Source organism: Oncorhynchus clarkii, chromosome 27, assembly GCF_045791955.1.
Source record: "Oncorhynchus clarkii lewisi isolate Uvic-CL-2024 chromosome 27, UVic_Ocla_1.0, whole genome shotgun sequence".
In the NCBI taxonomy this organism is placed as follows: Eukaryota; Metazoa; Chordata; class Actinopteri; order Salmoniformes; family Salmonidae; genus Oncorhynchus; species Oncorhynchus clarkii.
The window spans coordinates 19686825-19698585 of NC_092173.1; the positions used below are offsets into that span (position 1 = coordinate 19686825).

General features: G+C 41.0%; 1 protein-coding gene across 1 annotated transcript; it reads left to right on the forward strand.

Moving 5' to 3' along the window:
* Positions 1-432: 432 nt before the first annotated feature.
* Positions 433-4197, forward strand: LOC139385963 (dicarboxylate carrier UCP2-like). The gene is made up of 8 exons (XM_071131278.1): positions 433-525; positions 751-866; positions 979-1192; positions 1477-1684; positions 1842-2045; positions 2279-2380; positions 2467-2647; positions 2788-4197. Exons 3-8 carry the CDS (start codon positions 1067-1069, stop codon positions 2900-2902), a joined length of 936 nt encoding a protein of 311 aa, XP_070987379.1. The 5' UTR covers positions 433-525; positions 751-866; positions 979-1066; the 3' UTR covers positions 2903-4197.
* Positions 4198-11761: the final 7564 nt, after the last annotated feature.

An 11761-nucleotide genomic window follows, 5' to 3' on the forward strand; every position in this document is an offset into this window, starting at 1 on the left:
AATTACATAATAAATGATGTATCAAAGAGTGTTGCATTTTTGTGCAGATATAATTAAATGCATGTTTTTTTAAGGTTCAACAGAACTGAGGCTGACTGACATAATGTCACATACTGTCTTGTACTCCCAAAAGGGAGAAATAGTTTATATGAACTTTCATCATGGTTTGAATATATATTTTTGGAGTAATTTTTTTTTAATCAAAAAAAGCTAAATGCAGTTGAAAGTGTGGGATCTTGACTCATTTGGTTTGAATCGATAACAAAATGGGATCATTGTCATCGCATACTAGACAAATCATTGAGCCAGCCATGTGTCAACATATCTCATGTGCGACACGAGCTTACGCATACTTTTCAGGTCAATGTATGTCATGGAACTATGTGTGACAAGGGATGGGCAGGCTATAATAATCCACACCCACCCCAGGGCGTGAGAATCAAATCTTAACTCTCTCAAGCCAGTGCTCCTCAATAGAACCTCCCAATTCAAATTTTGGATTACAGTACTTTTCATTCCAATCAGGTAAGCCTAATGTTATACCAATATTTGTTGTATTGCTAGTTTGTTCAATATCCATTTTGCCCATCTAATGTCTGCTTAACATTTATCTAGAGCTTCCATTTAGAATTTGAGATATGACCTAAATTGTACTACACATTTGAAAAGCTTATTTTAATTTTACACATGCTTATAGGGCATGCCAAAGTATTTTCTTTCATATTCGTTTCATGTTCGTATGTTTCACAGGCGGTGGTATGCTTTTTTGGAGCAATTTTATGGAACAACAAAAGACAAGAGGATCTTACATTCATAAAGATAACTTTCCAATACCTGAAACTTGAACATCACTTGCATCTGTCTAAGTAAGTAAGATTTGGGTGCTTACAATAATCATTCAATGAATACTGACTAAAAAGCCATCTTTGTGTTCCTTGATTCATTCTGATTACTTACTATTTGCTCTATTCTCTCTAGGAATGGACAAAACCTATTAAACTACGTTATATCTTCTGTACGTGTAAGACCTTAAGTACTCTGGGAAATTATCTGCACCATCTCAGTCATGGCTGGAGTGAAGCCCACAGACTTGGCCCCTACAGCTGCTGTTAAGTTCTTTGGCGCTGGAACTGCAGCCTGTTTTGCTGACTTGATCACCTTCCCTTTGGACACAGCTAAAGTTAGGCTGCAGGTGAGAGGGTGCACATGCTTTACATACAGTAAAGTGATTTTTGCAACCATGATTATGCTTAAAAAGTAAGTAATGGTTTCTGTTCCATTATCTTCACTAGTATACTATTTAGAACGATGCAATGTATTGGACATGTACACTTAAGTGGTATGTTAGTATGGTCATTGCAATGTTGCCATGTTCTACATAACAATTATGTAAAGGTATTCTGTCTTGATTGAATTGTGTCACTAGGATTACTTTAAATACAAAGATGAATAAACACTTGTGTTTGTCTGTCTTAGATCCAGGGCGAGTCCAAGTCCTCTGAAGGGAAGATGGTGGTGAAGTACAGAGGTGTGTTTGGCACCATCAACACCATGGTGAAGACAGAGGGGCCCAGGAGCCTCTACAATGGCCTGGTGGCAGGTCTCCAGAGACAGATGAGCTTTGCCTCGGTCCGCATCGGCCTCTATGACTCCATGAAGCAGTTCTACACCCGGGGAACAGACAGTATGTAACCTAACAGACATTTTCATTTTTTGTATCTCTCAATTATATTTTTATCTGATTTAGTGCAAGTAGAATATCATGAATGTGGCTGAAAGAATGTGGCTTGGTGTTTTATGACTGCATCTCTCATCCTCGCTACTCCTCTCTGCTCTCATAGATGCAGGCATTGGGAGTCGGCTGATGGCAGGCTGTACGACCGGGGCCATGGCAGTAGCCTTTGCTCAGCCAACAGATGTAGTGAAAGTGCGGTTCCAGGCTCAAGTCAGGGGAGCAGAAGCGGAGGGGGTGAAGAGATATAGCGGCACCATGGATGCCTACAGGACGATCGCCAGGACTGAGGGCATCAGAGGGCTCTGGAAAGGTAGGCCTAATGCAGTCTGAATTTCAGTCCAATTAGGAACATTTGCTTTACGTGCATAAAAGATCGAATCGCCAAGCTGACAAGGCAGTTAACCCACTGTTCCTAGCCCGTCATTGAAAATAAGAATTTGTTCTTAATGGACTTCCCTAGTTAAATAAAGATTTAAAAAATAAATTTAAAAAAAGATGATTCCGTAATTGTAATTACCAGTTTCATTCATAATTTTCCTTCAGGTTGTGGCCCAAACATAACTCGTAACGCCATAGTGAACTGTTCGGAGCTGGTGACTTATGACATCATCAAGGAACTTATCCTGCAGTATAACATCATGACTGGTAAGCAGGCATGTGATTTGTTTTACACCACACAGGGTACATTTGAATCGTTTCAAGTACTTCAAAGTGATTTGTTGTTTTTTCAGATAACCTGCCCTGCCATTTCACAGCAGCCTTCAGTGCTGGTTTCATCACCACTATTGTGGCGTCTCCTGTAGATGTAGTGAAGACCCGGTTCATGAACTCTACAGCTGGAAAATACAACGGTGCTATTAACTGTGCTGTTACGATGATGAGAAATGAGGGACCCAAAGCCTTCTATAAAGGGTGTGTAGTAATCAAAAGCCATTTCTAAATTCCAATTGCTTTCAAATCATCTTTGGCTGAATCAAGATTCCTAGATATGAACAGTGAATTAAGCTAATTGTTCTGCTTGGTTAAATATTCTGATTCTCCTTCCCCTCCAGGTTCATGCCTTCTTTCCTTCGTCTTGCCTCATGGAACATCGTAATGTTTGTCACATATGAGCAAATCAAGAAACACGTGATGAGAGCACAGCAGTCCTGGGAGTCTCCTATCTAACCTGTCTCATCCTGACTGACTGCTGTGTGGATTTCTCCTACTGACTATGATGTTCAAGCCATGATCGCCTGTATAGGCAGAGTACATTTTCATCTAAAGGAGGAACCACACAAGTATTAGCCTGGTCCCTGATATGTTTGAGTGACAAGGAGTTGGCATGATAGCACAAACAGACTGACAATCAGAGTCTGACTTCTGTACAGGAAAGTACGTGCTGGGATGTGTGACCCAACGTGTCTCCATGATGCCTTGTCCCAGACAGCGAGACCATGGGCCACACAGAGACTATTGATACAACTTTGTGACTCAGTAATGGAATGAATGGCCTGATAGTGGTTTATCTAACCTGCGTTTAGGTTAGGGATACTGTATTATGCTTCCTCGCTGGTCGATAAGGTGCATAATGTGACCTTCAAATGTTATTTAAGTTGTGTTATTTATAATACCTATTTGAAACGTATGAGAACTTTACCACAAAATATCCATGAACCTGGTGGTTTTGTATTCATAACAAATAATCCAACATTCTAGTAAGCAATGCAATGTCATAACCATTCACTTTTAAATAAGGAGGTGGTACTCTGCATTTTACAACTGTATGTGAAGTTGTTGGATATTATTTTATTACTGCTGATATGCAGTGGCTGCAATTTTGGACCAAGCCTTGAAGAGTCCAAAATAATTATGAATATAGGATGACCTAAATATGTTATTTATTATGTCCTGTTATGTTATTTTAGAAGTAAAATATTTTTTCATTAGTAAAATAACAGAATTTCAGAATAGCTGTCTGTGGTTGCCTTTTTCTGCTTAGTGTTCAGAGGTGTGTCACATGACACCGTATTACCTATTCAAATCACTTTTATTTGTAACATACTTAGTCTACACCTATTGTTTACTAACAGTAAAATGCTTACTTACGGGTCCCTTTCCAACGATGCAGAGTAAAAATAGAAATAGTGCCACGAGGAATTAGTACACAGTGAATAACAAGTAAAAATTAAATAACATGGCTATATACAGGGTGTACCAGTACAGAGCAGGGGTGCACTTCTTTTGATCAGGGCCCATGGGGAATAGGGTTCCATTTGGAATGCAGACCACAGGTGCTTGTTAGTTTGAAAATGTTCACAGAACTAGGTCAGCCAAAGCTTCCCCATATGTATCGTACACAATGAAACCCCTCTAAGAGTCACCCAATACATACTATACCAATGCAGAGTGACGCAGATACTCCATTATTCGAATACACATAGCTAGTTGTTCTTGGAAAGAAATAAAAACACCCTCATGAAGATGTATTCCTTATTTAAGATGATAGCCTTATTTGGTATTGCTGTGCATTGAAGAGGTTCCTTTCAGATACCTTTCAGTAATGGGATAGTGTCATTAAATCCAAATTCCTTTAGTAATTGTGATAATTTGTAGGGTCATCTGTGGCCTACAAATTGTATAGTGCTCGCCTATTGATATAAAATAACTGGAGCCCATTGACTTCAACTGATAAAGGAGAGACACGGAGATGTGGAGTTGACAGGCGCATGATGATTAGCTGACAGATGAGAAAATTGCCCAATTACAGTCGCTTAGGACAATAGAGGCTGCTGACATAGCTGTAACAGAAGTAAGCTGTCAAACAATGGCCTTCACATCCACTGCATCACTAATCAGCTCCTGTAAACTCACTGGCCTCTCTCTGACAGCTAATAAGTACAGCGAGCTTGATTAGGCAAGATGGCAGTCTGGCTAACCTTATGGCTGACCAGGCGAATCCTTGGTCTGGTGATCCACATAACTAGGGGAACAAATGACAACCACTGAGTATGGTAGGCAGGTGTTAGTCATTCAATGGAATCAGGCAACTGTGCTTTCATTAGGAATTTTAGGAACAATGAATCAACATTAGGTTTGGATGTAATAAAAAGTATAGAGAACGTGTGATTTAGAGGCTTGAAAAAGCTTGCAGTTTGACAGTTCCAGACGTGGTCCTTGGCTGACCTTAGCAGGAGTCTCTGTGGAGAGAGGATGATCTGAGGCATCAAGTGTAGCTAGGTGAAGAGTTTAAGTACACATTGTGACCTACTGCACTGAAGCACAGTGAGTTCAGGGTTTTCCTACCCCAAGAAAGCATTGATGCCTACAGTATGCTGTGACATGTTTTAGGGGAGCCTGGATATAAAACAAAACCCATAAGGTGTTGTCTTTATTCACCCTTCTTAATCGACTTGTTTCAACTATGTGGTGCTATTTTACAGACAATCATAAAGTACATCAATTCATTATAGTCCAGAGAGTAACTGTTGATGCCCTTTCTATCCAACAGTGTCAATGTGGAGATGGGTCCTGCTGATGATGTCTAGGCTGTATGTTGTTGAGTCGCTGCAGACGTACAGGTCTGGCTGGCAAACTGGGAGTATGACCCTTTCCATACACTCTAAGGCCTACAGGCTGGCCAGTGTCAAAAGGCAAGGCTGTAGGCCTCAAGTTGAGCACTGTTGATGTGGTCACTCGGGCGGTTGATATGGACCCATCCGGCAGTGGAATGGAGCAGAGCTGAAGGAGTTTTAGACGTTAGGCAGAATAATAGCAGAGGTGAGACCATAGAAAACATGGCAGATATTAGGAGGGGGGCTCAGGGGCAAGTCAACTGATGGAGGCTCCCTACTATTGTGATTCTCAGTGGGCCTTTTGGGTTTCGCTCCAGCTTGATAAACTCTTGGATTTTCTCTGCCTGAACCAGACGGACATGATCTTTGACAGGACCTTACTTACACCTTACAAGATCTTTGACAGGACTCCACAAAATGCTCTAGGGATATTCTCCCATCTGTGAATTTCTGTGAGAGAGCCTTTAAGATAGAAAGACACAAAATGTTGGTATTGTCTACTATTACACTCAGAGGATAGGAATATGATTGCTTAATTGATCATTTGTGTTACACAATTATTCCAGCCTTACTGCACATTCTTCTTCAGAGTGGGCCAGCTTCTTCAGGAGAAGCCACTGGACCATGTGAAGGCTATGTTTCTCTAGTAAAACTACTAAAGGCAACAGTATATTTGTATAATAAAAGGGGCATAAACACGGTTTTGACTAACTGACAAAATTGCAGAAGCAGTTGGAGAGAATTTTTTATTTATTTAAAAAAAACATTTTATTTCACCTTTATTTAACCAGGTAGGCAAGTTGAGAACAAGTTCTCATTTACAATTGCGACCTGGCCAAGATAAAGCAAAGCAGTTTGACACATACAACGACACAGAGTTACACATGGAGTAAAACAAACATACAGTCAATAATACAGTATAAACAAGTCTATATACAATGTGAGCAAATGAGGTGAGATAAGGGAGGTAAAGGCAAAAAGGCCATGGTGGCAAAGTAGATACAATATAGCAAGTAAAACACTGGAATGGTAGATTTGCAATGGGAGAATGTGCAAAGTAGAAATAAAAATAATGGGGGTGCAAAGGAGCAAAATAAATTAATTAATTAAATACAGTAGGGAAAGAGGTAGTTGTTTGGGCTAAATTATAGGTGGGCTATGTACAGGTGCAGTAATCTGTGAGCTGCTCTGACAGTTGGTGCTTAAAGCTAGTGAGGGAGATAAGTGTTTCCAGTTTCAGAGATTTTTGTAGTTCGTTCCAGTCATTGGCAGCAGAGAACTGGAAGGAGAGGCGGCCAAAGAAAGAATTGGTTTTGGGGGTGACCAGAGAGATATACCTGCTGGAGCGTGTGCTACAGGTGGGAGATGCAATGGTGACCAGCGAGCTGAGATAAGGGGGGACTTTACCTAGCAGGGTCTTGTAGATGACATGAAGCCAGTGGGTTTGGCGATGAGTATGAAGCGAGGGCCAGCCAACGAGAGCGTACAGGTCGCAATGGTGGGTAGTATATGGGGCTTTGGTGACAAAACGGATTGCACTGTGATAGACTGCATCCAATTTGTTGAGTAGGGTATTGGAGGCTATTTTGTAAATGACATCGCCAAAGTCGGGGATTGGTAGGATGGTCAGTTTTACAAGGGTATGTTTGGCAGCATGAGTGAAGGATGCTTTGTTGCGAAATAGGAAGCCAATTCTAGATTTAACTTTGGATTGGAGATGTTTGATATGGGTCTGGAAGGAGAGTTTACAGTCTAACCAGACACCTAAGTATTTGTAGTTGTCCACGTATTCTAAATCGGAGCCATCCAGAGTAGTAATGTTGGACAGGCGGGTAGGTACAGGTAGCGATCGGTTGAAGAGCATGCATTTAATTTTACTTGTATTTAAGAGCAATTGGAGGCCACGGAAGGAGAGTTGTATGGCATTGAAGCTTGCCTGGAGGGTTGTTAACACAGTGTCCAAAGAAGGGCCAGAAGTATACAGAATGGTGTCGTCTGCGTAGAGGTGGATCAGAGACTCACCAGCAGAATGACAAGCATTCTGGAACTTTAATGTTCCCTAAAATAATATAAAAAATGTGACATTCAAACTCATCAAGTTGGTTATGTTTGGCTTGGATGATATTGGTAAGTTTCTCCAGTTCCTGGTACTTCTTGGCTAACCATAGCTTACCAGTGCTGAGCTCGGGCTCATGAGAGAGACTGGTCTCTGCTAATCTACTGTTGGAGACCATACAGTCTCCTTTGCCCCCGAATGACATTCCCCCCCAAAATGTTGTCATATCTCACTAATGACCCTAATAATACCCTGTATTCAGTCATATTTTACAGGAACTAATAAATATATTGAAATATTTGCTGACCCTCAAAATATACCCATTCTAAAGTGAATAAAAAGTTGCATCACTAAAACACAAGAAACAAAACACTCTTTATATACAGAGTAACATCAAACAGTGTGTAAGATTTTCAGTAAATAAAGGGAAAATATATTTTGGCTGAATCTGATGATCTGCCTAATTTATTCCGCAATTCAACAGTCCTCAAAACCCTTAATTGGTCAGATACGGACTTTGAGTCGCAATGCCATCATGTCCAAGCAACATACTTTTTATCTGGAAATGTTCCTTTATTTGGTCCCCATGATGCGCATCGGGTGATTAATTACGCATGATCATCACACTAGTACCTCGTAATGACATGACAGTGTCATTATCTTCACCATAAAACTGCAGTTTGCCCTTCCAATGAAGAGCAACGTAGACCACGCTCCAAAATAAAAACGGAAAGTGTCGTCCTCTGCTGGAGGTTTTGAGAAGCACACGGGTTTCTGAGATGATATTGAGTTTTGTATTACTGGTACATTGCGGGAGGGTCGTCACTAGTTACCACAGCCACAAAGTCATAAACCCCGCCTATTTCTACAAGGGGGGGGGGGGGCTTTGAGACTTGCTCTAAAGGCTTCAGGGCCAATCAGAACACTCCGTCTCCTTTATGGTCCATGCTATCCGGGGACGTCCCTACCTCACTGAAGTTGATACCATCCTGCATCTCACTGCTGGCTTGCCTCTGAAGCTAAGCCAGGTGTGTCCAGGTCAGTCCCTGGATGGGAGACCAGGTGGTGTTGGAGGGCCATTAGGAGACACTCTTTTCTCTGTAGAAAAAAAGATCCCAATGCCCCAGGGCAGTGATTGAGTACATTTCTCTGTGTAGGGTCTTTCGGATGGGACGCTGAACAGGTGTCCTGACTCTCTGTGGTCACTAAATATCCTATGGCACTTATCGTAAGACTAGGGGTGTTAACCCTGGTGTCCTGGCTAAATTCCCAATCTGGCCCTAGTGGCCACCTAATTATCCCCAGCTTCCAATTGTCTCATTCATCTCGTCTCCCCTGTAATTATTCTCCAGGTCATTGCTTTAAATGACAACGTTTTCTCAGTCAACAGACTCCAGAACATCTAATCAAATGGCTACACCAGACTAGACTATTCTCTCTGTCACCGCACGGCAAGTGGTACCGGAGCTTCAAGTCTAGGTCCAAGAGGCTTCTAAACAGCTTCTACCCCCAAGACATAAGATTCCTGAACATCTAACCAAATGCCTACCCCAGACTATTTGCATTGCCCCCCCCCCCCCCTTTACACTGCTGCTACTCTCTGTTATCTAGGCATAGTCACTTTAATAACTCTACCTACATGTACATATTACCTCAATTACCTCAACTAACCGGTGCCTCCTCACATTAACTCTGTACCGGTACCCCCTGTATATAGTCTCACTATTGTTATTTTACTGCTGCTCTTTAATTGTTTGTTACTTTTTTTTAGGTATTTTTCTTGAAACTGCATTGTTGGCTAAGGGCTTGTAAGTAAGCATTTGATTGTAAGGTTGTATTTGGCGCATGTGACAAATACAATTTGATTTGATTTGTTTAGAAAGATCTAGCTGAGTGGTCATTTTATGATATGCCTGTTGTGAAATCATTAATTTTGAATGAATCATTTCATGAATGAAGTCATCTAATGAATTGTAGATGGTGCTTGAATCTCAGAGGTTTAACTTTGTCTTTCAGGAGTTGAAAGTCTGGATCCTTGAGACGTGATGCTCCTCACCATTGGAATTCGCTGAAATCACAAAGAGAGAACTAAGTGGAAGTTGTGTTGATCTTCTTTTAAATATAGTGTTTATATTCATAAGCACATCTTGTGACTTTTCTTAACAGGTATTTTCCTACAGTATTTGTCAGGGGTGGCTAACCCTGCTCTCAGAACCACAGCATGAACAGGCTTTTGTTCAATCACCATGCTACCACACCTGTTTTATTAATCAATTGCTCAACATGACCAAGAGTAGTAGAATCAGGGGAGGTCGGACTGGTCTGCAACAAAGCCTGAACAGCCTGTAGTTCAAGCCCTGTCTACGCCGGGCATTTTGAATTTTAAGTATTTTAAGTATTTAAGTATTCCAAAAATACATTCCAAAATAATTTGATGAAATTTTTTTGGCCTTAACTGCTATTAGCCCATAAAAACACATTTAATAACAGATTCATTACATGGAACAACAGTTAGTACTCCCAAAAATCAAAAGGAGTTTGTTCTGAAGTGTCTGTCCTATATCTGAGACATACAGTATAAGATATATATATATATTTTTTACATGTATTTAACCCATTATTTTTTGTCACTAAACAGTCTTCACTAAACAGTCTTCATAAATACTTCCATCAATTTTTTCAACTGGTACTGGGGACCTTCAGTTGGATCATGTATCCCTAGCTTAAACGGACAGATTTTGATCAAATCAAATCAAATGAAATTCCATTAGACCTTACAGTGAAATACTTACTTACGAGCCCCCAACCAGCAATGCAGTTTTAAAAAATATGGATAAGAATAAGAAATAAAAGTAACAAGTAATTAAGAGCAGCAGTAAAACAACAATAGCGAGACTATATAGAGTGGGGTACCGGTACAGTCAATGTGCTGGGGCACCGGTTAGTTGAGGTTGTATGTACATGTAGGTAGAGTTATTAAAGTGACTATGCATAGATGATAACAACAGAGAGTAGCAACGGTGTAAAAAGGGGGGGGGGGGGGGGGGCAATGCAAATAGTCTGGGTAGCCATTTGATTAGATGTTCAGGAGACTAGACTTGGCACTCTGGTACCACTTGCCACACGGTAGCAGAGAGAACAGTCTATGACTAGAGTGGCTGGAGTCTTTGACAATTTTAGGGCCTTCCTCTGACACCGCCTGGTATAAAGATCCTGGATAGCAGGAAGCTTGGCCCCGATAATGTACTGGGCCATACGCACATACTGGACCGTAAGCACTACCCTCTGTAGTGCCTTGCGGTCGGAGTCCGAGCAGTTGCCATACCAGGCAGTCATGCAACCAGTCAGTTGCCATGGTGCAGCTGTAGAACCTTGGTGTGCTATTTTTGGACCATGTCTACCATGTTTGTTGGTGTCAAGCAAAGAGGCACTGAGTTTGAGGCTAGGCCTTGAAATACATCCACGGGTACACCTCCAATTGACTCAAATGATGTCATTTAGCCTATCAGAAGCTTCTAAGACCATGACATAATTTACTGGAATTTTCCAAGCTGTTTAAAGGCACAGTCAATTTAGTGTATGTAAACTTCTGACCCACTGGAATTGTGATACAGTGAATTATAAGTGAAATATTCTGTCTGTAAACAATTGTTGGAAAAATTACTTGTGTCATGCACAGAGTAGATGTCCTAACCGACTTGCCAAAACTATAGTTTTGGCAAGTCGAGTGGTTGAAAAATGAGTTTTAATGACTCCAACCTAAGTGTATGTAAACGTTCGACTTCAACTGTAAGTGCTACGATGCTAATATTTGTGTAAACTCTTCAGAATTGTAATCTTCTGGTGTCATTGAGTAGGCTGATACCTATGGATCGTTTGTCCATAAATTGGGGTAAGGCTGTACAATGCATTTAAGTATGCCCTCAATGCAATTCTAAAGTCTAATACATACACAGTGTCAGATTTTTACAAATAATTGTATTTTGTCTTTTGTTTAAAATTCGAACCTTTTATTAGCATTATCTAGTCCAGATATGACATGATTCCACTAGTTGTATCCGTTTAAATCATTTTTGAAGGGGGACATTTATTTTTTCAGGCAAACTGCAAATTCCACTATTGTGGCTAATCCTTACTGTGGCTAGCTTCACACAGGTCAGTCTATATGGTACTGAACGGCAGACAGGCTCAGGGTAGGCAGAGGTCAATAATCCAGAGGTGGGGCAAAAGTACAGGTCGGCAGGCAGGCTCAGGGGCAGGGGCAGACAGAGTGGTCAGGCAGTCGGGCTCAGAGTCAGGACAGAAAAGGGTCAAAACCAGGAGGGCAAGAAAAAGAGAGGCTGGGAAAAGCAGGAGCTGAGACAAAAGTTTGTCTTGACAAACAAGACAAACTGGCAACAGACAAACAGAGAACAC

Bases quoted from the DNA above. Each gene is read 5' to 3' on its own strand.
- LOC139385963 (XM_071131278.1), top strand. From the start codon at position 1,067: ATGGCTGGAGTGAAGCCCACAGACTTGGCCCCTACAGCTGCTGTTAAG. The intron at 1,193-1,476 runs GTGAGAGGGTGC...TGTCTGTCTTAG, and splicing joins CAGCTAAAGTTAGGCTGCAG to ATCCAGGGCGAGTCCAAGTC. The intron at 2,381-2,466 runs GTAAGCAGGCAT...TTGTTTTTTCAG, and splicing joins GCAGTATAACATCATGACTG to ATAACCTGCCCTGCCATTTC.